The sequence below is a fragment of the Lynx rufus genome, unplaced genomic scaffold (genome assembly GCF_022079265.1).
Source record: "Lynx rufus isolate CCGP_SWC_20201006 ecotype Redwood Valley unplaced genomic scaffold, mLynRuf1.p SCAF_5, whole genome shotgun sequence".
Taxonomy (NCBI): Eukaryota; Metazoa; Chordata; class Mammalia; order Carnivora; family Felidae; genus Lynx; species Lynx rufus.
The window spans coordinates 140434077-140461891 of NW_025814867.1; the positions used below are offsets into that span (position 1 = coordinate 140434077).

The 27815-nt window shown below is 42.1% G+C and overlaps 1 protein-coding gene across 7 annotated transcripts in view; it reads right to left on the bottom strand.

The window, feature by feature from the left end:
• APP (amyloid beta precursor protein) overlaps positions 1 to 27815 on the bottom strand; it is a 272775-nt gene that overhangs the window by 78955 nt on the left and 166005 nt on the right. For 3 of the 7 annotated variants that reach the window (XM_047099050.1, XM_047099051.1, XM_047099056.1), the window contains 5 exons: positions 24602 to 24769; positions 22269 to 22325; positions 7476 to 7609; positions 1224 to 1298; positions 398 to 556 (listed from right to left, as the gene is read on the bottom strand). In XM_047099050.1, coding sequence (XP_046955006.1) covers positions 398 to 556; positions 1224 to 1298; positions 7476 to 7609; positions 22269 to 22325; positions 24602 to 24769 — 593 coding nt within the window. The remainder of the gene's footprint in view (positions 1 to 397; positions 557 to 1223; positions 1299 to 7475; positions 7610 to 22268; positions 22326 to 24601; positions 24770 to 27815) is intronic. The other 4 variants (XM_047099052.1, XM_047099053.1, XM_047099054.1 and 1 more) reach the window with 2 other exon arrangements.

Here is a 27815-nt window from a genome sequence, read left to right on the forward strand (position 1 = left end):
ACCCTCAGTTATTTGTCATTAGATGGTTACATAGAAAGTCCTGTCAACTTTTGCGGTTTCCTGACTTCGGCTGTCACTGACACGTTTCCTGACGTGTCACTGTCCCAGGCACATTAACTGGGGTCAGGTCTTGCGCGTTGAGTCCCCGGGAAGCCTGCCTGACGGCTCTGTGGAAAGGCGTGAGTGTCTATTGCGCTGAGATGACCCTGTGTAGGCGGCTCCCCTGTGACCCCATAACCTTCAAGACAAGGGAACCGAGGCCAAACCTGTACATAATGGTGCTCGTAACAGTTCCCAGATTTCCTTCCGGTGGCCTTCAGCACCCCCCGTGCCCCCACGCCTCCTGTTTGTGTTGGGCCCCGAAGCGAGTTGTGAAAGGAGGCCTCGCCAGACCTACCCGAGGGGGCACAGCCTGCAGGGCAGTGATGTAATTCTCCAGAGCCAGGCGACGGCGGTCATTGAGCATGGCTTCCACTCGGGCCATGTGCGTCTCCACCAGCTGCTGCCTCTCGTTGGCTGCTTCCTGCTCCAGGGACTCCACTTTCTCCTGGAAATGCTGCCGTTGCAAACACGTGCACACATCAACACGGGACCGGACGTGCAGCATGGGGCTTCCCAAGGGGGTATCCTACTCCATTTGACTCCAAGATTTACAGTCCTTCCAACATTGTGACTAATTCGGCATGCTCTATGGGTTGCCTCCCTTTCCTGCACCCCATCCTCAATCCCGATTTCTCACTGTAAATCATTCTTCTCTATGGCCCCCGAAGACTGACTGGACGAGCCGTAGCACAGGCTAAATTTCTGTTACTTTTAAAACTCGAAATTACGTTGCAAACAAAGAAAAACCAACCAAAACAACTCCGCTCTTCCTCAACGTATTTTAATAGGAAAGTGACCACGAGGATCTTACAATTTGCTTAAGGCAGCTGTGAGAGGAGTTCCTGTCGCAAAAGTCTAATCATGGCGTGTGATTTGTGCCAGGGGAAGAGGTAAAGGAAGAATTTGGCAACCAAAAGCAGAATGCAAGGAACAATAGGGGTTTTATGGCAATGCATTAAAACTTGAGCTAATTAAGAACAAATACAAGGAAGAGCTGAAGAAACTGAATTCCTGGACAATGATGAACAATAGTCCAAATTAGTGGGAATGTGAACAATCACCCTGGGGGTTCTAGAGGTGCTAGCCCACGCTGCCCGGTGGAGAACCCGCCTGGGTTTTACCTGGATGACTGCCTTCTTGTCCGCTTTAGGCAAGTTCTTTGCTTGCCTCTCTGCCTCTTCCCATTCTCGCATGACCTACAAGATGAGAAAACATTTCGATTTAAAACCCTCAGTTCTTTTCTCAAAGATCTATTCTTTCTGTATTCGACACTGTAAACATTAAGAAAATTATCGCATTCCAGTGCTATCTCCAAACTGTTTGACCTCCCACTAAGAAGTGTATCATTTCTCATAGCAGTATATTACACAGCAATGTTCACGTTCATCGAAGGAATATGGCCCTTTGAAACAAAGGTAGTCTTTTTTTCTTTTCCTGAGAAGTGGCTGCAAGTCATTTTGTTTGATGTGCACAAATGTCAACGATCCATAAAGGGCATATAGATATGTATTTTTTTTTTTCTTGCAGGCTCTGCACTGTCAGCACAGAGCCTGACGTGGGACTCTATCTCTCGAACTGTGAAATCATGACCTGAGCCGAGATTAAGAGTTAAGATGCTTAAACGACTGAGCCACCCAGACGCCTCTATATATATTTCTTGAACAAGGATTTCCAACATTAAATTGAATACTTTAGTTTTAGTTTTTTGTGAAAGCGAGTTACAAAATTTCCAACTGTGTATTTTTAAACAGTAAATGGGGTGGGGGGTGGGGGAGTGGGGAAGGCATGAATATTTATTTATTTTTTTAATTTTTTTAAATGTTTATTTATTTTTGAGACAGAGAGAGACAGAGCATGAATGGGGGAGGGTCAGAGAGAGGGAGACACAGAATCTGAAACAGGCTCTAGGCCCTGAGCTGTCAGCACAGAGCCCGACGCGGGGCTCGAACTCACGGACCGCGAGATCATGACCTGAGCCGAAGTCGGCCGCTTAACCGACTAAGCCACCCAGGCGCCCCAAGGCATGAATATTTAACGGATGTGTATACATGCCATGAACACACTCCCCAAAAGAAGTACATAATGGAGGAAGAAAAAGAAGAATTCTATTGTCAGAAATCGTCAGGTCCGCCCCACTGATGGTAGGTAAGGGGGGCCTTTGCTGGCCAAACCCCATCATGAACAGCAAAGAAGACCCTATATACCTCCAGAAATTCCAAGAGAGTACACATTATAATGTTCCGAATGTAGCAAAACGTATTCTTAGCAAGTACTGCTAATTTAGTAACCAGGCTAATCTGCTCTGTAGGAGAAGAACACTTGTTCTTCTCATCCTCGAAGTCCACCCAGGGTTACGCCGAGAGAGGTTCATTCATTGGCCCGAATGCCAAGAAGCCTGCAGCTGCGTGCGTGTTGTTGAAATGGAATGAAACTAGATTCTTACCACCTATGGCTGCCTTTCCTTTCCCAGTGTACTATACTCTGTCAGGCAGAGCTTTTTTAAGTGCAACTCATACCGGAACTAGGTAGAATAAAGAATAGAAAGATCAAGTAAGCAAAATAAAGGTCTGTTGACAGATACGTACTTACATACTTTGTAGCTACACAAAGCACAAAAGAACCTAATATCTGCACTATCAAAGCCTGTTATTTATAGGTATTTATCCCTAAAGCACTGATTTTTTTTTTTTCTGACATCCTTCAAGATCAGAAAAAGAGTGAGAGAGAGAGAGAGAGAGAGACTTAGGATAAAAACTATTGACAGAGAACTTCTATGAGATAGCACCATATCAAATCACCATGTAGGTTTTTATGTAGGTATTTTATTAGCTACTAGCATTAATTTGTTATATAGGATACAAGACTAGCTTCCTTGTGTTGTTTTTATGAAATTATGGAGAAAACAGAATGGAGTGAATTTTCTATTATACTTGAAGAACATGTAAAAAATAACCTAAACAGGTCACAACAAAATTGGAACCAATGTCCTACTGTTATGAATATGAACAGAACACAAAAGAACACGTGGTCCCAGATGCTTTGGTGTCTCTAAGAGTTAATAAAGGGCACCTGTAGGGAGGGGGCTACGAAGACCACCTCTGCTTTATGGAGGAGATATGGCTCGCAAAAAAAAATATTTCAATTTCCTGCTTTGAGAATGTTCACGGTGGCGGTGCTCTACCATGAACTCTTACGGCAAGGAATCTCAAAATTCGTCTGAGAGAGAAACCAAGGGGCTTATTGGAATGCGAAGACTGATTTCCTGTATTACCTTTACATTTCTGCCATCTCACCTAGTACATTCCGAACCTGGTCTGTAAACCTTAAGCTTGGGAAATACATGGAATAATTAAAGAGACTGATTTGGCTGATGCATTGAAAATAAACACTACTACAAAATGAAATTGAATTTTGACTTTCAGAGCAATTTAACCATATCCTGTGCCCTCCCAAAGAAAACAATTCACTCAAACCATCACCCTAGGCCTATTTAATGCAAGATAAACACACACCACAGGCTCAGTCTCTCTCCTGGAACAGCGGCTTCCACTGCAATGCTCCAATGACAAACATTACTGTACATTTGCTACATGGCAGATCTTGTATTAAGAGCTTCATAAAGTCTATCTTGCTTAACTGATGACTTAAGGAGTCCATGAGATGAGTCATGGCGGTCTCTATTTTATGGATCAGGTTAAGCTAGCTGCTGGAGGTCACGGAGGAAAAAAAAAAATGGAGAAGGAAGGATATACACCAAGATCATTGTAGCTCTAAAGACCGTGCTTTTATCTTCCATGGCCCAATGTGCCATTAAAAAATACAAAAATTACATATACATTATATATATGTATATATATATATAACTTATATAAATGAAAAAAAAAATGGAGAAGGAAGGATATACACCAAGATCATTGTAGCTCTAAAGACCGTGCTTTTATCTTCCATGGCCCAATGTGCCATTAAAAAATACAAAAATTACATATACATTATATATATGTATATATATATAACTTATATAAATTATGTGTTTATATATCCACATAAATAATATATAAATGTTATACATGTATATTTATAAATATACATAAATATATATAAAATATATAATATTTATATAATAACATAAAACAAAGGCAAATTCAATAGGTGAGCTAAGTTTCTTTTTATTTGGTGACAGGAAAAGGATTGTTCCTAAGATGTTGATGCTTATCTTAAAAATAATAAATTTAGAGAAATGTCAACTTTCATTTTGAAAAATTTCATTTTAATGATATAGTAAAACTACTAAATAAGTAACATATATAATTATTACATGATATATATATATATAGAATAAAAAGCATTCATAGACTATTCAGAATCTTAGATTTGCTAGACCCTATTCAACAGCAATCTGTAAGTTTAGTTATCATGAGCCCCAGCAACCAAATACCAAAAAAAAAAAACCCTCCAAAATGTCTGTTTTCATAAGAAAACAAATAGTAACAAAAATTACAAAAAAATTCAATTAGAAGTCTCTGGTTCCTCCATATAGTCTTATGAAGCAATTTTCTACTGCATGAACAAAAGTTATCAGTTATCATTGGATTTATGGATCTTCAAAGACTTAGTTATTTTATGTAGAAAAAATGGCAACTAGTACATAGATAGAGATTTAAGAGGCAGGCAAGTTCAAAGTCAAACAGTCCCCAGAATTCAGGACCACAGATTATGAAGATAAATGTTAATCTCAGGCATCTCGCTTTCCTACGACCACTGGAATTAGCAGACCAATGCACTCTCTGCTCTAGCATAACATCTCTTATATCTTATATAGCATCATATATATATATATATATATATATATATCTTATATCTTATATAACATCTCATATCTCAGATATAACTAATAACTAAGAGATAAGGAAACTCTGTAAAGATTTATATGGACTAAGTCATGGGTTAAATAGATTTGCTAAAATAAAATTAAGTTGCTATTCTAGGAGAGATCTGGAGTATCTGAAACTGACATATGTATCAAAAAAATCACTAATAAATCACTCAGTACTGGAAAAGCCAAGCCAAGCCAAGCTTTCAGTGTTTATTTTTGTTATTATTCTTTTTTGGACTTCATTGTGCCTGAAATGATTTTGAGACTAGCAAGAAGGCTCTGAAAGCTTCAGAAGCAAAAAGTGAGACAGGATTTAAGCTTAAAAGGTGTTATTTCAGAGGTAATAAATACAACTCCAAGTCATCCTATGCTTTCTTAACAGTGATTATATACCAGCCTGCGTTTTTTCCTAATGAAAAGTCCTGTTTTTCAGAGGGACTGCCTTCGGGTGAAACCTCAGTATTCCATTCTACCTAGCTTTCTAGTTCAACTTGCTTTTATGTTTTCATCATGGCCAACAACTACAATTGCACGTTACATTCCAGATTCAAAGAATTTTAACTCTCCCCCCACTTGTTATTATTCCAAAAAGGATCCAAGTGTTATGGTCATTCCTCTTAAAAACAAAACAAAACAAAACAAACAAAAAACCCCAACTAATTGTGTTGTGTCTTCTAGATCCATTAGCAGTTCTGTTTTAAAATGTAGGGTTTTTTTTTTTTTTTTGGTTGGGATGAGCATTGGGTGTTGTATGGAAACCAATTTGACAATAAATTTCATAAAAAATAAAATAAAATAAAAAATACAGGTTTTTTTTTTTTTTTTTTAAATATTCAAGTATGTTGAGGTCAACAGATCAGGAGAAAAATGCCATTGAAAAAAGACTGTTACTCACACACAGTTCCCAAGAGGAGGCGACATGCCATGTCATTGAGGGGAGGAGGGCGGGGAAGCACCAGGGTGGGTCAGGAGGTAGAGGGCATGAGGGAAAATGTAGCCAGGAGTCTGGGTTCCTTGAGAAGGAATGGGTGAGTCAGGGTAAGCAGGCTTAGATTCGGCTAGTTTGAACAGTTTTGGTAGGTTCTGGGGTACAGGGGCTCTCCCTAGATGTCTGATACCTAGACTTGGGGTGAGGAGGTAGATAGTGGGTCAGAGTGTAAGAGCCTGAAGAAGGTAGTTGGGGGATATGGGCTTTGAAGTGGTTGGTTTGACGATGGAAGGTGTGCCCAAAGGCTAGTCATTTGCTACCTCTAGAACTGGCTAACTCTTGGAGGGGGAGGTCTCCCTACAGTTAGTAAGGCCCCACATGTCAAAACACCATGATTAATGCTGTTACTAAAGACTTATTGTGGTCTTAGAAAACATACAGCAGACTAATTAATGAATCCTATTTAATGTCTATTATGAAAACTTACAAGTATTTCTGCTAAACAGTACAAGAATTAGTAATACCTTCCTATATTTACCACAGAATGTTAACACCAAATAAGGGAATGGTTGACTTTAACCTGAGAGCTTTCCTCATTTACTCACTTATGGTTCCTTAAATCTGACTCTTCGTATGTTTTATTCACACTCTAAATTGTGGACGCAAGTTGGCCAGTGATTGGCAAGTAAGTGCTGATACATATTTGTTGAATGAATGAATGAATGAATGAACGAAGAATCTGAGAAAGGGCTAAAATTAATATTATCTATCTCTAATAAATACAACATCTAGCACCTGGTATAGGCATCATAAATTGATATTATTACATGTAAATCAGTTTTTAACAAATTATTTTTTAATTTGTTTCATAAAGAATCTGCCAAAAAAAAAAAAACCCGAACAAACAAACAAACAAAACCAGTGTTTGCCGCACAGTGTACTGAAAAGAGCACTATATCAGGAGCAAGAAAGGCTCCAGTTCCAAATGCCTGTCTCTCGCGTTACTTATATTGCGTTCTTCTAGAGTGCGAAGTCACACTCTTGAACCACACTGCATTATCTATCATTGATGAAACAAGATGGTATGATCGTTATGGTTCACTTTGCTTTTACGTTCCTGTGGTTCTATGAATTTGCTTTGTAAGACATGTTAGGTTCAAAGTTATAATAATTTGGCAACTGATAAAAAAATACTCATCTTGACTACAGATCATTCTAAGGGAGTTTAATGGACAACACCATAGTTATGGGTCCGCATACACCCAGGTAATAAAACCAGAGGGAATGTTGTAGACGTAACCGAATTTGTGCTTACAAAATCCTGCTATCCTTAGTGTCAATGGATCTCTCCTAGGTGGCATGCTCAAAGAAGATTCTAAAAACCCCAAACGGGTACCCTCAGAGCAAACATTTAAAACTAAGACTTTACGCCTTTAAAGAGCTGGATAAAATTAAAGACCCCTCCCATTCCTAGGCATTCATCAGCCATAGGGTCCCTGGGGAGACTCTGAGGCAGGGGCAAGTCCAGACTTCCCCTTTATTGTAGACTCCAGGACGGAAAAGTCACATTACCTGGGACATTCTCTCGCGGTGCTTGGCCTCCAGCCTCTCTTTGGCTTTCTGGAAATGGGCATGTTCATTCTCATCTCCGGGTGTCTCAAGATATTTGTCGACGGCATCAGGTGTGCTGGCTGCTGTTGTAGGAACTAGAAGGCAGAAAGAAGGAGGTTTGAGAAGGGAAACGGTATCCAATCATTTCAAAGAAAGCCATTTTTTTTTCCGTTTACTCCAAAACAAAGACTTTAGTAGAGAAGCACAGACAAGAAGTTAATGCTGTTTAAGAGAACACCATGAGACACTTCCCAGCACAGGACACCTTTCAAGGACAGGGTGAAGGAAAATCTATAAAACAGTCCATTTTGAAAGTGTAGCGTTATATTTACATTTCTTTGCAAAACAAGCGTGCGTAGAGTGAAACCAGTTGGTGTTTAACGCATTTTGTCCCAAATCCCGATGCCTTGCAAAATTAACTTTTGTAGTCTTGACAGTAAGATATGTTGTCAATATCACAGCTTAGGATTCCTACAGAAACTGAACAAATCTCCAAGTCTATTGCAGAATAATGGCACCATAGAGTAAAAAGGTAAATTCTACAGCATCTTCAGATAGCTTGATTTCAAAGCCATCTTTTGGTGAGAGTGTTTGAAACACTACCCCAAACCCCATAAACGTCAATAAATGCATTTTCAAAATCACAAAGGGACCTTTCTGCCTTTGCAAAATTTGACAAGAGCCGACCAATTCATTAGAGTTGTCACAAAGAAAGAAAGTGATTTCTACTTTGAATTCAACTAAAACTGCTAAGCAATATTACTGAGTTGCAACATATACTGCTAAATTATGTGGAAACATAAATACCCATAAAATTGAAGAGTATGATAAAACAAAACTATTTTAACTCATGAGCCGAGTGAATTGTAATGCCTAAACAAGCAATTTTCCAAAAGATTAGCAATGATTAGTGGGAATTCAGAGCATTTATGAGCATACTTAAAAAAAAAAAAAAAGAGGGGAGCCTGGGTGGCTCAGTCGGTTGGGTGTCCGACTTGGCTCAGGTCATGATCTCGTGGTCCGTGAGTTCGAGCCCTTCGTTGGGCTCTGTGCTGACAGCTCAGAGCCTAGAACCTGCTTCGGGTTCTGTCTCCCTCTCTCTCTGCCCCTGCCCTGCTTGTGCTCCGTCTCTCTCAAAAATAAACATTAAAAAATAATTTAAAAAAGAAACAAAGGAAAAAAAAAAGACTTTGATTTAAAGAATAGAGTATGTTCAACCAAAACAGTGAAATTAGGTGTTTTCACTATGTTTTTGGGTCAAATCAACTCAAGTGTTTTATTCAAAAGATTATTAAAATATCACCCATGTTCTAGGCACTACTCTTCACTGATTTTATCTAGTTGTTGACTTCTACATTTGAGATATAATATCCCAAAGAGTTAAATGAGAAGTATTTATGGCTAAATCATTTGGAAACTAACTTCTGAGATAAATGTCTTTTATACATGCTTTGAGAAAAAACGCCTGGAATCTCCACAACCCAAAGGCTCCAAGATTTGAACCAAAACCAGAAGGCTTTTTTCGTTACATAATCAAACAATATCTTTAATTTTAAAGAGAAAATATCTGTTCAGATTTCTTCCCCTTTTTCTTTAATCAAGGTTTAAGAATTATTATTAACAACAACAAAAAAAAGAGCAGTTTAGGTGTCTATATAGATGGCTGCTTTTAAGTGGAAGGAAGGAAGTGGGGCATATTCCTGGAATTATTTTTCAAAACACTTTGTGTTCCCTCTTCGGCTGCCACCAGGGGATTCTGAGTCAATAGGTCTGGGACTGGCACAGGACGTACATATTAAAAAGCATCTGGTCCCATCTTCTGTGTGGGTAGATGAGTGAGAATGTGTTTCAGCAGTGAACGGGGAAAGCGTTGGAATTAGGCACACCTTGATGCTCGTGTTTCTTAGACTGGCTGTGACCCAGGGCAGGTAACGTGAGTCATCTATGTACCAGTTTTTTTATCTGTCAGCCAGCATGCTAGGTGCACTGGGAAAATGAGATGCCACCCCATGTGTGTTACACAGCCTGCACCCAGGGTGCCACCCAGGGTCCTTCACGTCAGTGCCCTCAGTCTCTTCCCTGGCATCACACGTAATCCAAATCTTGGAGCGTAAACAAACCATAGAAAAAATGAGCTTTTATTTCACACACAGGACCACCACCCACGGGAAAAGCAGTAGGTATTTTTCTAAAAGATCTTCGGGGGGGCGCCTGAGTGGCTCAGTCGGTTAAGTGTCTGACTTCGACTCAGGTCACAATCTCGCGGTCTGTGAGTTCGAGCCCCGCGTCTGGCTCTGGGCTGATGGCTCAGAGCCTGGAGCCTGCTTCGGATTCTGTGCCTCCCTCTCTCTCTAACCCTCCCCCGTTCATGTTCTATCTCTCTCTGTCTCAAAAATAAATAAACGTTAAAAAAAAAAAAAAAAAAAAGATCTTCGGTATAACCCACATAAAAGGCCCACAGATTATTGAAAATGAGTCCTTAATTTTTAACACTGAAAATCATTTTCAATTTAAAATCTTTTTTTTTTAAAGGAAATCAAAGGCAAGTATTTTTCTGCATAAATTCAAGCAAATCAATATGCAAGTCTATTTTACTTCATCATTTTCCCCACTTGAAATGGAAGTGATGTTTAGCATGTTAAATTTGCTTCCCATGGTGTTAATCATTTTTTCATCTTTAAACTGGTATGGCTCAAGCGAGAACGAGTTAAAGTTCTTTTCAGCACAGTGCAATCTGGCAGAATGACAAAATTAGGCAAACAGTACTTTTCATTTTGAACACATGAAAATGTATAAATGTTTGAGGCTATTTTCACTGATCGAGATAGCCATCCGTTAAGTGTCAGAACCACAACTGGGGCGTCTGGGTGGCTCAGTCGGTTGAAAGTCCGAAGCCGGCTCAGCTCACCATCTTACGGTTTGTGGGTTCGAGCCCCGCGTCGGGCTCTGTGCTGACAGCTCAGAGCCCGGAGCAGGTTTCGGATTCTGTGTCTCCCTCTCTCTCTGACCCTCCCCCACTCATGCTCTGTCTCTCTCTCTCTCTGTCAAAAATAAATAAACATTAAAAAAAAAAAAAAAGAACCATAGCAGCATCCTCTTCGAAAACTGGAATTATAAAAGTTACTACATAAGTAGGGGAAGTTCTCCATCCAATTTTTATGGTTGGCAAATTTTATGGTTTTCTCCAAGTCTTATGATTTGCAAATATTGTCTACCGTTTTATGGAAAAGGAGATCAACACGAAAATCCGAGTCAGTATAATCGCATTATAGCCTATGTTAAAATGTAGCTTTGCAATATTAAGAATAAAAGAATCATAAAGAAATGAGCATGCAAGGTATATTTAATACGATTAAGAATATTTCAAGTGTTAAACCTTCTTTTTAGGCACATGGAAATAAATACAAATACTGTATTACTGATTTATTCCATTGAACCCAGTATTTCCCTTCGAGTAAATCCTTGTAAGCGGCTCTTGTTATTTCCTTTAGTTAAGGACTTTAAAGGAAGCAGTCTCTCTTTTAATCTTTAAATCAAACATTGTAGCCATTCACACTAACCTTCCATTTCAATTAGTGGGAGTGAAACATTCCTGTATTCATACCAATGAGCAAACCAGATCACTGTACAGGCAAGGACAGAAGAATGATGGTACATCTTGATATGTGAAAATGAATTTACTATTTCATTATCACTACCCTGCAGCTGGTAGGGAGGAAGGGAAGAATGCTTTTAAGGAGGGGTTTGTACAGAGAGCTCGGCTTCTATTTCTCTAATATTCCCATGTCCTAAAGACATGGTCACACGAGGAACAGCTGATGGTTTGTGATAAAGTCCACAGTAGGCCAGACACAGGATAACGAGGACAGTGGGCAGGGGCAGGAACCCTGTGCCCTTTCAAAAACGTGCTTCCTTTGGGAAAAGAGTGGATCGAGGAACAACAGGGTATGTTACAGGCCACAAAGGAACGGGAAGCTGTATATCACGGGTCACTTAAAACATAGGTCATTAAAAAATATTTTTTAAGTTTATGTATTGTTAAAAGTTTTTTTAATGTTTATTCTTGAGAGAGAGAGAGAGAGAGAGAGGGAGAGAGAGAGAGAGAGAGACGCAGAGTGTGAGCAGGGGAGGGGCAGAGAGAGAGGGAGACACAGGAATTGGAAGCAGGCTCCAGGCTCTGAACTGTCAGCACAGAGCCGGACGCGGGGCTTGAACTCACAAACTGTGAGATGATGACCTGTGCCGAAGTTGGACGTTCAACCGACTGAGCCACCCAGGCGCATCTATTTATTTATTTTTTGAGAGAGAGACAGAAGTAGCATGAGAAGGGGCAGAGAGAGACAGGGAGAGAGAGAATCCCAAGCAGGTTCCATGCTGTCAGCACAGAGCCCCGATGTGGGGCTTGATTTCATGAAACTGCAAAATCACGACCTGAGTTGAAACCAAGAGTTGGATGCTTAACCGACTGAACCACCCAGGCACGCCAAAACATAGGTCATTTCAACAACGAAGAAAGTGGAAGCAAATTGGACTTAGGACATTTACTTTTGTTGTGGTTTTATAAGCTAACATACAGCAGTCTGTGCTGTCCAGAGACCTCTGAGGCTCCTTAAAAACTGAGACACAGGTTCAGATTTCCAAGTTGGCCAAATAATAATAGCCCAGGTTCATTTGCTTCTACTGCGCTAGGTGCTTTCCAGGTGTCCCCATTTAATACGTGGGGAGAATCAAAAATTACCCCATTGCATTTATTGTGCGTTTAACACAGCTCCTCATATCCCCGACCCACAAACAGGTCTGAATTTAAGATTAGGTAAACCATGAAAAGGCTTATAAAGTGAACCGTTAGAGCAGAAGAGGGTTAATCCCATGGATACGCCCAGGGCACTGGAAAGTATTTGCTTTTGTTATTGAACGACAATTGGCGAAAAATATGCTTTGCTAAGTTATCTGCAGACCCGTTTTCTAGCAAACAGCCGTTCCTGCCCTGAATGTTACCTGGCAAATGACCTCCAACCAAGGTTCAGCAGAAGTAGGGTTATGAGACTGGGGTCAGGTGTGTGAAGCTGGATGATCTTTTAGCCTTCGGCCCCTGCTCTGTCGTGCTCATTCATGCCTTCTGCAAGCAAGCTCGCTGGATATATTCCCCTTTCACGGAAAACTGGACTTAAAATTCAGGGTTAAACGCCTTTAGCTCTGGGTTTTGACCTCTAGCCGCCGAATCATTAGCAGCACATGGCACCGTCCTATGCGTGGGCTTCTAAACTGTCAAATGACCTTCATCTCGATTTTCTTCGTGTCTTAAAATTTTTTTTTTTTCAACGTTTATTTATTTTTGGGACAGAGAGAGACAGAGCATGAACGGGGGAGGGGCAAAGAGAGAGGGAGACACAGAATCGGAAACAGGCTCCAGGCTCTGAGCCATCAGTCCAGAGCCCGACGCGGGGCTCGAACTCACGGACCGCGAGATCGTGACCTGGCTGAAGTCGGACGCTTAACCGACTGCGCCACCCAGGCGCCCCATCGATTTTCTTCGTGTCTTAAAACAGCCTTATAAACTATGTTAGGACATACACCTTTTCATACTAAGACTGGGTGTCTGAATGGAATACCAAATTAAAAAAAAAAAACGCTACAGGAAAGCAGTTCTACTTCACAGCACTTTACCGCCTCAAGGTGAACATTCTGCTTCCCCAAATCCAGCGCATTCTGGATGACTGATGCTTTCCATATGAACCTCATCCTGGGTTGTTTGCTACTCTGGGAGGTCAGAGGTATCTGAAAAGCCGAGACAGCGGCTCGGATGTAGACTGTGCCGCCTCGAGTGTGCCCGTTCATTCCTTTATCCCTCTGTTTTCACAAAAATTACACCCCACACTAATGTGAGACGCATGGGACAAACCAATGAAGACAACAGAGACCGCTGTTCTTGGGGAATCATATTCTAGAGAGAGAAACCACCGCTTCAGGAGGAAAAAAAAAAAGACAAAATTAAGACACGGAGAAAAAAGAAAACTATAGCAGGGCTGGCAAGAATCAGGGGGTGCAGGGGAAGGGAGCTGGCGGTGGGTGAGAGACCACAGCAGGAAGGAGGTGGCCAGGCCGGGTCTAATTGAGGTGATGTTTAGACAAAGAATTGAAGCCCCACCTCCCTGTTAGCAGCTGCAAGAACGTAGCAGGCAGATGCAGAAACGAGCACAAAGGCCCTAAGAGGTGAGAGTGCCTGGAAAATTCCTGGACAAGCTAGGTCAGTGTGGCCAGAGCTGAAGAAGCAAGGGAGACAGTAAGTAGCGCAGAGGCAGAGAGGAAACGCTGGTCACATCAGGCGAGGCCTGCTACCCTCCGTAAGGATGGCGAGGAGCCAATGGGAGTTGTTTTGAGAAAGGGAAATATGTGATATGATGCTTTAAAAGGGCCACTCTAAGGGTGCCTGGGTGGCTCAGTCGGTTAAGCGGCTGACTTCAGTCAGGTCATGATCTCGCGGTTTGTGGGTTCGAGCCCCCCGTCGGGTTCTGTGCTGACAGCTCAGAGCCCGGAGCCTGCTATGGATTCTATGTCTCCCTCTCTCTCAAAAATAAACAAACATTAAAAAAGAAAAAAAAAAAAAGGTCACTCTGTCTCTGCCAAGGGGCAAAGCAGAGGAAGGAGGTCTCTCAAGGGTAAAAGATAAAAATGAGGGTGGGTTGGAAAAGCAGCAGGAGATAGTGAGGCGTTCTCTTGGAAGGCTCTCCACCCCTCCTCCCAGACATAAGACGAATCACAGATTTGCTTCTTTCTCATCACCTAAACCACAGGTAACCAGATACTAAGGGAGAAACTCTTTTCATATGTGTGTGTGTGTGGGGGGGGTTCATTTCAGTTTTAATAATTTTGTACCAATGGGTGTCACAATATTCTCACTTCACGTTGATTGTAAACTCTCTTGGTACCTGTCGGAGCCTTTTTTTTTTTTTTTTTTTTTTTTTTTTGGTGGATGGAGTTTGGCACACATCTGCTTTCAGTTTATTAATGACGCCTGGTGCTGCACCCTATGTTCCTGTAACAAAATACATCACCATCACTGGGGACACGATGCCAATGAAACGTTTCCATTGCAGCATTTCCCCTGAGAAAATGTTACAATTTTTAGGAAACTCACTTCCAAACGAGGGGAAAACTGGTATTATTTTTAGGATGTGGTAAAAGTCCCTCCCCTTGCCCATTAGGAAGAAGCTCTGTATCAGGGACATGATCAAATTCAGCTAATAAATCAAAGTTGATGCTAAATTTTTAGTTCATTTTCGTTCTGACTATATAATCACTACGATGTACTCCATTTCATACCCAAGACGGCAAGAATGTAGAGTCAAAACACTGCAGACATCATGAAAAACTGCCTCCATCATTTTGACATTCACTTGTTTCCTCAATCTCTAGGAGACACATAATATAAAAAAATTTTTTTTTAATGTTTATTTATTTTTGGGAGAGAGATCGAGTGCGAGCAGGAGGGGGGCAGAGAGAGAGGGAGACACAGAATCCAAAGCAGGCTCCAGGCTCTGAGCTGTCAGCACAGAGCCCAACTCGGGGCTTGAACTCACGAACTGTGAGATCATGACCTGAGCTGAAGGTGGATGCTCAACCGACTGAGCCAGCCAGGTGCCCCGTAGGGGATACATAGTTCTACAGTCAAGAAGGGCTCAGGATGTAGAAGGAGGAATGACCCCACCTTCAAACAGTAACAACTATGACGACCTACAAGCCAGAAGGCAGAACGTTTCCCCAAACAGAGGCCCGTGAATGGCATTTGGTCAATATACCAGTGTTAGATTCTAACAAGAAAGTCTGGTTAGTCTCCTTTCATCAGGAGAAAGGCAATTTATCTCCACAGCACTGACAACAGAAGATGAAAGTCAATAAAGACCTATTCCAGTCACTGCTTTATCGCTGAAAATACTCTTTGATCCAGTGCTGGCAACAGTGGGACCAGAAATGGCAGTGCTTCCTATGAGAGGTGGCAGTAAGGGTCCTTCACATACGGGTGAAACATGAACCTGAAAATTTAACCCCGAAACAAGGCAGAGCATGCAGATTGCCACCCTGACTTTAATGAAAAGAAAAAGAAGGAAAAGTCCATTTCTCTCATTCCAAATGACTTACTTAAATCCCAAACACATCCTAAACTCAAATATTTATCACACCCGCGAGGTCCAGGTGAGAGGGGCCGCTTGTGATGCGAAAACAGCTTGTGCGACCCTTAAATATCGTTTCAGACTCTTCTAAAAATGAGGGGCGCCTGGGTGGCGCAGTCGGTTAAGCGTCCGACTTCAGCCAGGTCACGATCTCACGGTCTGTGAGTTCGAGCCCCGCGTCGGGCTCTGGGCTGATGGCTCAGAGCCTGGAGCCTGTTTCCGACTCTGTGTCTCCCTCTCTCTCTGCCCCTCCCCCGTTCATGCTCTGTCTCTCTCTGTCCCAAAAATAAATAAACGTTGAAAAAAAAAAAATTAAAAAAAAAAATGAAAAAGAAAAAAGGAACAAAGGCCCTTTCCCCGGCACGCCCTGGCTCCACGCTTGTTTTATAGGCAGTGCGATCATAGCTGGCCGACCCTGCATCGTGCCGACAGAAGGTAATAAAAATGTAATCTACGCTGTGTTTACTCTAGTCAAGCTACATTTCTTTTTTATGTCTTATGGACACGTACTGATGTGGGAATTTCGTCGATCTGTGAAAGGAGCGTGGAGGCATGAAGGCTGGCGTTATTTTTATTAATATCACAGTGCACCGCAAAATTGGAGAGCAACCTCGAGTCTGCATCTGAAAACCACATGTGCAGCCACAGCCGTAATAACTGGCATCTAGGCTGCCTTAACCTCTGGTTATTGTTTTCTGTCCATGTGTCCGAAGCCATTCTCAACTTCATTAATGGTGGATCATAAAGAGATTACCTGTCACACACTCCACAGATGAGTTCAAAGAGTCAAAATCTGCAATATTATCTACTTGCAAAGGAACTGTAGCAGTAAAAGCCAGATGAAGCTGTTAACCTCGACGGAGGTCTTAAGGATAAAACCAATTTCATTTTCCTCAGGCCGTCCACACCAGTCTTTCTCTACACTTGTGTGTTTTAACGTTATATTGTTATTTAATCCTATCACACACCGAGGTCTCATCTCATCAATAAAACTGTCAAGTTATTGGAAGCAGGGAACTTGGTTTACTTTGTTGGTGTCCCTCAAAATACCCAGCTTAGCACCAGCACATCCTGAGCTCAGAAGTTAACGGCTTTATTAAATCAAAGGTTGGCATGCTGGTCTTTTTTTTTTTTTGCAAATAACGTGTTACTGGAACACAGTTGTTATCTATTTGTTTACCTATTGTCTGTGGCTGTTTTCACAGCTGTAACTGCCAAGTTGAGTATGTATAACAGAGACCATATGGCCTGCAAAACCTCAAATATTGACTCTCTGGCCTTTTGTGGAAAAATTTTTGCCAAAACTTTTATTAAACTATCTACTTACTCTTCTTTCGAAATAGCTGGAGAATAGAGCATATATATATATATATATATATATATATATATATATATATATGGTGGGCATTTTTTACTATTCTGAGTAGATGAGCTTTTTTTTTTTTTTTTTTTTTTTAAATGCCAGTTTGCTGAGCAAATCGATTCCTGTCAATCTCAGGATCTCTCCCTCTGATAGCTTGGAGGAAAAAGCCATTTTTTATTCTGGTTATTTCTCAATACCAAAGATGTGGCTTCTCATGTGTCAATCTAATAGATTTTACTGCCACTGATGTTTTAATGGTTTTAATTGTTGTTAATAGTGCTTGGCAGTTTTAGAAAAATATCACAGTTCCATTAGTATTCGAGAATGTGCTAATGAGGACTAATACTTGCTTGTTGCCATCAGAAGAACACGTACAGTGTGATTAAGAACAATGGTTCAAGTCTGGACAAACACCGAATGCCTGTGTGTTAGGACAGGATATGACAAATCGGCGGCAAAGGAGACACGTTCCATTCAAAGGGTGCACGGTGAGCTATCTGTGGTTTGCAAATTGTGAGCCACTGCGGCAGCTTTAGAACTTGGGGTGGTGATCTGGCCTGATTTGACGTCCTCATTATTTTTTTTTTTGAAGTTTGTTTGTTTGTTTGTTTAGAGAGAACATGCGTGTGTGAGCAGGAAAGGGGCAGAGAGAGAGGGAGACAGAATCCCATTCATTTATTTAGGGAGAACATGCGTGTGTGAGCAGGAAAGGGGCAGAGAGAGAGGGAGACAGAATCCCATTCATTTATTTAGGGAGAACATGCGTGTGTGAGCAGGGAAGGGGCAGAGAGAGAGAGAGGGAGAGAGAATCCCATTTATTTAGGGAGAACATGCGTGTGTGAGCAGGAAAGGGGCAGAGAGAGAGGGAGACAGAATCCCATTCATTTATTTAGGGAGAACATGCGTGTGTGAGCAGGAAAGGGGCAGAGAGAGAGGGAGACAGAATCCCATTCATTTATTTAGGGAGAACATGCGTGTGTGAGCAGGAAAGGGGCAGAGAGAGAGGGAGACAGAATCCCATTCATTTATTTAGGGAGAACATGCGTGTGTGAGCAGGGAAGGGGCAGAGAGAGAGAGGGAGACAGAATCCCATTCATTTATTTAGGGAGAACATGCGTGTGTGAGCAGGAAAGGGGCAGAGAGAGAGGGAGACAGAATCCCATTCATTTATTTAGGGAGAACATGCGTGTGTGAGCAGGGAAGGGGCAGAGAGAGCGAGGGAGACAGAATCCCAAACGGGCTCTGCGCTGTCAGTGCAGAGCCCGAAGCGGGGCTCAAACTCATGAACTGTGAGATCATGACCTGAGCTAAAACCAAGAGTCAGATGCTCAGCAGAGCACCCTTGTCCTTGTTATTTTTATACACTCTGGCAGTGTATTAGTCTATTCTATGGTATCTTGGCCATTTTGATGTGAGGACAAAAATAATGTTTTTCCTTTCTGGATCCTGCATGAGGCCAGATCCAGCCTTTGCACAGACCCTAAGGCCACAAACACGATCCCGAAGAGCATCCTAGATGCCAAGTCATCTGTGTGGCAAGGCTGTGCGGCATCATGACAGATGGCTGTTCTCTAGCATATGCTGGGATTCTGTGAAACGAAGATGAAACACACAGAGGAGGAGGGGGTGGGGCAGGGGTTCGCTGGCCTGTTCTCTGCCTCCCCAGCAGCACTCGCGTCAGAGTAGAAAAACTGAGACCTCTAACTAAGACTACAGTCAGGGCAGCAACGGCGACTTCTACCCCAACTTGTACATACGGAGAGCAGGGATGCGGGTCTAACGGATTCAATTTTCACAAACGTCAACCGAGAATCGGAGGCTTCTGACCGGCAACGCAGCAACATGCCCTCAGAGTTCGTGCAAAGTGTGACTGTTTGCACCAGGCTGGTTGTATCTTTCCGTCAGCTGTGGGCTCACCGTTAGTCTAGATCAGGGGCTCTCAACTGGGGCTGACTTTGCCCGTCCCTGCTTCAGGGTGCAATCTGGCAAAGTCTGGAGACAGTTTAAGTTCACACAGTTGGGGTGCCGTTACTGGCAGCCAGCGGGTAGAGGGTTGGGATACTGCTAAACGTCCTCCATGCACAGGACAGCATCCGCAAGAATGAATTATCTAGCCCCAAATGTCAACAGTGTCAAGGTTGAGAGACTTGGGTTTATTTATTGTCTGTGCCACAACTCACTGCAAGAAAAGAGGAAAAGATGGGTCATTTGTCATTCTCTTTGGCCAGAGCCTTTTGTGCAATCAGCTGACTAAATACGGGCACGATGCTCTGTGTGACATCAAATGCCATTAAGGAGTCATTCTGTTTGCCTTTTGAGATGCAATCTGATGGGAAGAACACTAGAAAAAAAATTATTCTCTCATTTGAAACAGAAACTAATCAATAGATATTTATATAGTACTTTCACTGTCGTTAGCAAACATTGCACTGGGCAGAATGAATGTGAACCTTCTGTGTTGTTCTAAACCCAAATGGGCAGACACAAAATAATGTCAGAAACAACTCAGGTCTCACCAGATAGTTTTTTCAAACAGGAAAGGATTTTTTCTTTAAAGGACTCAAATCCACAAGTTTATGAAAAAAATGAAAGCTCTTAGCCTCATCTCTCTCTCTACCTGTGGTTTAGAGTCTTATCTTCTATGAACAAAATAATAATAATAAAAAAAATCAGTATTCCTTAAAATTGCAATGCTCAGAAGTGGTTTTTATGACAAAGATTTAACCTGATCATAATCCGCTTTGAAGAGGAAAATTATTGTACGTGTAATGTAGGCCATCACACATCTTCTCCTTGTGTGCAATGTTACATCAGTTTAACGGAGAAGCTTTTCCTATCTCCTTTCATATTTCTTATTTGGCTAGAAGCAACTCAAACTGAGAAACCCATCAAACAAACCACTCTGGGGAAAAGAGAGATCCTCCAGTAAAGCCCAGACTGGTGGAGAAGCCAAGTGCAAGCCCATCTTGCTAAATCCTATGGGCTTGCTCACCTTCTTTTTGGGCTCTTTTCCTCCGACTACATCCTGCCATCTGCATTTGACCTCCAGATGACCGTGAATCCTTTAAATCAGATGTGTAACTTTGCTATAAATAAGGAAGCATAGCTGTGCAGGCTATGAATAACTGGAAATTATATGCTTTCTCTAGTCTGTTTGTACCAGCACTGCAGATCACTTCACTCGCTGTGATGAATAGTCTCTGCAGGTAGACGAGAAAATATAGCCGCCAAAATCACTTCCCCTCCTAGAAAGGAAAGGTGTCATGATCCCAAATACACTGCAAGTAGTCGGAGAAAATTACTGGGAAAGAGAAGATTGCGAGAGATCTTCAACGTCTGTTTGGAAAATCTGAGGACGCAGGTACTTCATGAAAATAAATTTATCAAGTCATGTTCATTTCTGTTAATTACTAAAAATGGAAAAATACAATTGTATGCTAACATGCTATGAAATGAAATAGTTTTTATAAAAGGGGGGAAGATATTTCATTTATTGATGCATGCTTTATTTACTGCATTTAGAAAAAATGTTTTTAATATTCTTCCTCTTTCTGTTATTTTCTGTATTCTTAAAATGCATTTTGAACTCCAAATACTAATTTTTCTAACGTAAAAAACAGAGCCCAATACTTGACCGTATGGAGTATAAGTGCAGAGCCACAATATCATTTAGGTTTCAAAGCTGGTCCTGCCACGTTTGATGGCTCTCACAGCTTCATTTTCTCGTATGTATAAAGGAAATGAGGAAAATGCCCACAAAGTGTTCCTGAGAAAAATAAATGATCCATGAAAACACCGGGTAAATTGCAACCTGCCACAAAGATCAATATATTATCAATCCTACAGTGTAATATCCAGTTTTCTCCAGTCCTGTGTGTCTACTCACTTGTAATACTTTCAATGTTGTTAGAAAAAATGCTTTGTCACAATCACAGAAATATGTGGACTATACTAGTGAAACTCCCACATCTTTCAAGTTATATATAAAGTGAATGAATGTGAATCTCATGGTGGCCATTAAAAAACCTTAATGGTCTATGATGAAATTGTAAGTTACATAATTCTCCAACTGTTATTTATCCCTTTTTTTAAAGGTAATTGGTTTCATCAATTTGGAGACCAGGTTTTTTAAGGATAATATAAATATATGCTCATTTTCATTATATATGAACACGAGCTGAAATCGTGTCTCTTTTTCTAGCAACTATAGGCATCAATAATGTGTGTGTGTGTGCACATGTATCATCCTTAACTTAAAGAAGGATAAATTTATTTATGGATATAATCCACATTTTAATATAAGTACTTGTGGGGGCTCCTGGGTGGCTCAGTCAGTTTAGCGTCTGACTTCAGCTTAGGTCATGATCTCACGGCTCATGAGATCGAGCCCCATGTCGGGCTCTGTGCTGATAGCTCGGAACCTGGAGCCTGCTTCTCCCTCTCTCTGTCCCTCCCCTCCTCACGCTCTGTCTCTCTCTCAAAAATAAACATTAAAAAAATAATAATAAATACCTGTGTGTTAACATTTTAAAACCAAGGTAGTCAGATACACCAAGTGAAATCAATCACAAAACACAGACATTCTAAGGTTGGATGATGATTTCTTTGGAAGAATCTTTCCACAACCTAATGATCAAACCTGAGGTCGGGCACTTTTGCCCTAGTAAGGTGCATTCAGGGAGAGGAAGAAGAGGTGGTTAGGGAATCTAAAGGTAGTCTTTCACTTCCTAAGGCTTAACATCTGCCTTACAACACATAAGTGAAGCCCGTGCATACACACTGGTCCGTGGAGTCAGCACCACGCATGTATAGGATGTATTTTTCTGGGAAACGAGTCGCTTATATTCATGGCCTCTTGTAAAGCTATGGCATCTTGACAGCTTTAGGAAATAGAATAGTGATGCCAAATAAAACACAGTAATGTTATACGTACGGTATGTAGCAGAATGACATGAAGCTGAAAAAAAATTTTTCATCAAAAAAAATTTTTCATCAGAAATAGAAGTTGAGTCAATCCTCGGAGCCTGGCATCTGAAGTTGTCTGGCAAAACTGGACACAGTTACAAGCAAAGCAATGGAAATACACATTTTATGGAAAGACAGGTGTTCAAGAAACACAGAACCATGCAAAGAAAGTGATGATGCTGGAGTTATATGGCCATGCACTGTACTATCTCCTTCCTCCTTCCCCCCAACCCCCTCCAGTGAACGACAACATACGTTTAACAGCATCTTGGGGAAGAGGTTCCTGGGTAGTCTTGAGTAAGCTTTGGGACACTATGGAGAAAATAAGAGAACATAACTAAAAACAAAAAATAGAAACATGGGAATGGTGGCTGAAACTTACATGATTCCACTGACCAAAGGGAAAAACAAAAACACAAACATTGAATTAAAAACTAAAACAAAACTGCACAAACACCTTCAGGCTTGGCCCCAGCTCAGGACCAAAGTAAACATAAATATATTTGCCCAATAATATCTCAGCGTGCTGGGTATTTTGTCTCCAATACCACTTGTAAGTAACATCCTGAGGATTTCCTGCTCCCATTCTCCCTCCTTAGTGTCAACCATCACCAAGGTCCCAAGGATCCACGCCTTTCACCCATTCGTAGGGCAGCCTCCAGCTCTCATCTCCGGCCACATGTTGAGGCTTCACTGTCCCCTTAGATCTGTCCACCCTTCTGACTGACCTTAAGCCTCTCACATTTGCTTTCTTGATAAACTATTCTATAACCTCCTTACCCTGGAACTAAATACGGACGGCTTGGCTTATCCATTACACCTGCGTTGGGAATCTCTGCCTTTTGCAAATCTTTCCGCAAAAGGTGTACCATCCAGGGCACCTCCAGAGGCTCCAAATGACCTGTGTTGCCCACTGTTCGCTCCCAGCCTGAGTCAAATCAGACTGATCAAAGGGAGACTGCGTGCGTATAGGCCGCTGTCGTGTTTTGGTGGGGGGATTATTTCCAACTCGAGGCAAATTCCTCACTGCCGATAATTTTCAAAAACCCTTTCTTATTACATGCGCGCGCGCGCACACAATTTATATTCCAAAAAATAAATCCACCTCAGGGAAATAGAGGAAAACAGTTTGGAAATGTGCCAAGAAACCTCCCTCGGCAGCTAAGCCAGTTAGAATCTCTGTAACAAAAGTTCTTTGTTCAAGAGGCTGCAGGCAACAGAATCCCCCATTGTGTTCCCGGTTACCTGACCTAATTAACTTCTTTGTTTGAAACTGAAGAGAGGAGTCCTTGCCGCAAGAAGCCACAATCATCCAATGGCGGCCAGGAAAGAGGCCCTTGGGGTTACCAATTCCTACACCTGTTCTCACACATGACAGAAATGGAGTCATCCCTCATACAGGAGACCAGTGGGAACTTTTCCATTAGATTCCACTTAGATGCTCGGCTTCACAATAGGTCTTAATGGCGCAGGTCCTTTTGTGTTTAGCTTAAGCCTAGGATCGCAGTGGAGACCAATGTATACTTTCCCTAGGAATCCCAGGCAGGAAGTGGGAGCCGTCACCTGCCTAAGCACAAGGGAGAAAAGGCAGGAGTCTCTTAAAGAAATGCACAATTAATGAATTTAATCTTTAATTTATCAAGTTGAGCAAATCTCCCTGAGTACTTCAAATGTCCTACTCACGAACAATAGTAAATAAATAAAATGGGGACTTTAACTTGGGAGGCTGTTCACAGGCACAGAAGTCCCGTATGTTTGGCTCACTCCCTCCTGAGTATCACCTCTGTGGACAGAGTTTCATCTCGTAGTTAAGTCATTATCACTCCGCGTCTCTCTCCCCCAGCGTTATGAAAAACTGAAAGTTCAAGAGAAAAGGCTTTGAAAATTATATTCCCTGAGTCTTTTGTCCTTCCAGGTTTCTAATGTTAAGTGAAGACTTTTCTTCTATTTCCAAGAGGAGGCATGAAACATTGATACTGCAAGCGTCCGTGTGTGAGCTCAGAGGCCCCTGGGGCCCTTTCTGTCTTCTGGCATTCGACGTGCGTGCGTATGCTCCATTCAAGCACATTCTCTGCGGCCGCAATAAAAGTCACACGTTACAAAACAGCTTAAAGGTGCTCATCACAGCAGTGCGCCTTTTGCCAGTGCAACCGAAGCCGCACCCGCCAGGCTTCCGGCGGGAAACCTTACTGGCACATGTACTGCACATGCATAGACCTGAACACGCATGTGCACAGACAAACACACAAGTATCCGTTTGCACAGACAGTCGAGAAGACAACACAGCGACTCCGGCGTGGCTTCAAGAGGGGCACTCGAGAGAAGTCCCTAGAGACCGCAAGACGGATGCACCACAGCTGGGAAGGGAACACACCCGCGGCCATGCTTTATTAGAGAAAGACGGAGATGGGTGCTCGGGATCGAACATACGGGAGGAGACGCCGGGCAATTAGAAAAGTGGACAGAAACGTGGTTAGTGGCAGCGACAGACCCACTCCCAAGAACCAGGAAAACCAATCTGTTACGAAGAGCAGAGTCAGTGGCGAGAAAAGACGAGAGGTGGCCAGGCTCGGGGAAGGTCCACTTACTGACGCTGCCGCACACGGCCATGCAGTACTCCTCTGTGTCAAAGTTGTTTCGGTTCCCGCCACATCCGCCGTAAAAGAACGGGGCGCACTTGCCTTCGGTCACATCAAAGTACCAGCGGGAGATCATTGCGCGGCATGGCCCCGTCTCGGCTTGTTCAGAGCACACCTCTAATCAGAGGAGACGTGGGGAACCACATTTAGCATGAAAAGGCACCTGCTCGCCGTTCGCGTGCATGTTTACTTTTCTTACACCTTACTCCTCCCCCCCCCACCCCCCGGAGGGGGGTCACCGGGGCTGGGATTATTGGGTGGGCTCTGCCAAACATTTACCGAGGACTTTAATCGCCAGCCAGGAGGTTAGAATTCCCTCTGAAACAAAGCAGTGCATTCTCATCTGGTTTAATGAGTGGCTCAGTAGGAATGAAAGGATTCCTGCTAGACGTGAGCACATTTTGTAGCTGCTTTTAGATTGATAGCAAATGCCCCAAAGGGTCTGCACGCGGAAACATTTCTTCCCGGTAAGAAACAAATTTCTCAAGGAACCTCCAGTCAGCTTTAAAGGTAAAAGGGTTGTGTCTGTTTAGGATGCAAAGAACGTTATCTTCTCACGAACATCTGACTGTTTTCCTTCACGAAGAAAAGCCTTGACTCAAAGTATAAAATAATTATAAAGTATAAAATAAGTATTAAATTTCATTAAAAAATTATAAAGTATAAAATAAATATACTTCGAATGTGATCCAGTTCCCAGAGAACCAGCCTGTCCACTGACCATATTTGAAAACATATGTCAACATCTGTAAATGGGACTGACAGCCAGTTATATTAACTCTAGTGAAATATAATTTTTGATTTTTCATTAATCCGTCCCTTGGACAATAATGCCCCAAACAACAAAACAAAGTCAATCAATTCTGATTTGTTAACACACACCACGTATGCTCTTACGTGAAAATATATCTTACCTGTCAGCATGCTTGGCCACCCTCCCCAAGATCAATTTCATGATCCTTGATTGATCCAAGCGCAATAACTTATCGGATTCCATTTGCAAAGTTATCGTGATCAGAATAGGAACCTTACCTCCCACGTAGATTCCATTTTTTTAAAGGGAAAACAATTCTCCCTCTGACTTTATGTCTTGCCCTAGCTAGGCTTCTAGAGAGCCTGCTGATGCCTTAGCACACACAGATGTCTTGCTTATTAATTTTACTGTCATACCAAGGAAAAGCATCCTTCTAAAAGATAAAAGTCATGCAGAGTTCAGAGCTTCCAAAGTAGGAATATTTAACAGACTGACTAATCATTCACTCAAAGATCGACAACGTCTATGTAAAAGAGAACTACTATTTAACTTGCTTATACACACCACTTAAGGCTCTTTCCTATTGAGACAAAGAGGTCAGAGCAAAACCAGAAGTGACCACCACCATGATGACGTCAACAGAGTAGGGAAGGACGGTCAGCACTGAGCTCAGAAGGTGGAGGTCAAACACTGTGCAGGAGAAACGCCAGTGTAACAGATACCTAAGGTGCTTCTGGCTCTCTTTAGGCGGTTTTCGGATGGAAATATCTGGCTCTGGGAGCATCAAGCTCCATGGCACCGTCACTAAGGTCTTCCCATTCAACTGCTGCTTTAAAAGTCCATCCTTGTCAAGCCATGATGTGTTTTCAATTTGATTTCTGCACAGAGCTCTCCTGTCTGATGAAAATCTGCCAATCCATTCACACAAGTTTCCCACCCCCTTGGCAGTCTGATTTATCCCCCACAAATTAAAGAACTGGTATTCATACTTCTAAAGGGTCAAACGGTTTTGGGAGGGGAGAGAGTCTGATCACCTCTGAGCTACTGACAAAGCAGCTTCTGGGCTACAGAGCTAAAAGCCACATGCCCCAGATGCGGGGTCCCTGGCAAACCACAGCCATTAAGCTGTCTCCACTCACGGACCTTAGTTTCTCTCCCTGTCAGTTGTAAGAAATACCTACAGGCTCTCTCTTCTGCATTCCCCTCACCAATCTGTACATGCTCATGTGACATGCTCTTTCTTTCTTGTTTCTAAGACATGACAGTATTCATCATTAACCTCTTCCTCAGGCTGTACTAATTCCAACAAGACTCCCAGACAACGGTGTCCTCTGGGTCTCCGCTGTGGTTGAAGCTGGCACTCGAATGCCTCTCCCCCATGGCATGACCCCAGGAGCATAGGCAACAAAACTCATCACGGCTCTGTAACTCATAGCAGTCCTCCCCTTTTAGACCTCTTAGGAGTACCAAATGTGTCTTCTTGTACTTGTCTGCCACAGACACCCCCCCCCCCCCAACATCACAGCTATGCAGGGGCAGGAGACCCGTTTTTACGGAATCTCCTATGTTCTAAATGCAAATGACAAGTTTATATAATAGCTACTCTTCAGCTTCATTTGTCGTTGCAATTCTAAACATCGCTCTAGGGTGCAACTTTGTGAGCCTAAGTTATTAGAACACATCTCATATTCTGTTGAAGAATAAAGTGGCCACATCTGTGTTGAACTCTTCTAAGAAAAATTTGAGAAAGTCAACGTACTAGAAAAACAATTATTTTTTAAGAGTGTGTTTTTCGCAACAATAGATACACGTACTTTCTTTTTTTTTCTTTTTAATGCTTATTTTTGAGAGAGAGACAGAGACAGAGTGCAAGCAGGGGAGGGGCAGAGGGAGAGGGAAACACACAACCCAAAGCAGGCTCCAGGCTCTGAGCTGTTAGCATAGAGCCCATCGTGGGGCTCAAATTCACAAACTGTGAGATCATGACTTGAGCTAAAGTCGGATGCTTAACTGACTGGGCCACCCAGGCGCCCCGGTATATGTACTTTTAATTAAAAGGAGATTTTATAACGTGCCTGCAATTAGCAAGTAGTTATCAGAAAACCTGCCCAACAGAAAATAATTCTGATCAGGGCAATAAATGACCGGGTATTTATTATATAGTAATCATATTTTATTAAATAGAGACATATAGATACAGGTAAGCAAGGCTGAACGAACGTCTTATTAGAAATCTCACTTAAGCCCCAAATACGCGTTGGACCAGATAAGCAAATGATGGGAACAGCTGTGCGCGGTAATGAACTCACGGACTCAGTATGAAATGACGGGTGTCACGGAAGTCTCTACAAGGTATCTGTGGTTGACTGGCCCTTTACCAAATTGTGTCGATTCTCTGAGGCTACCCAA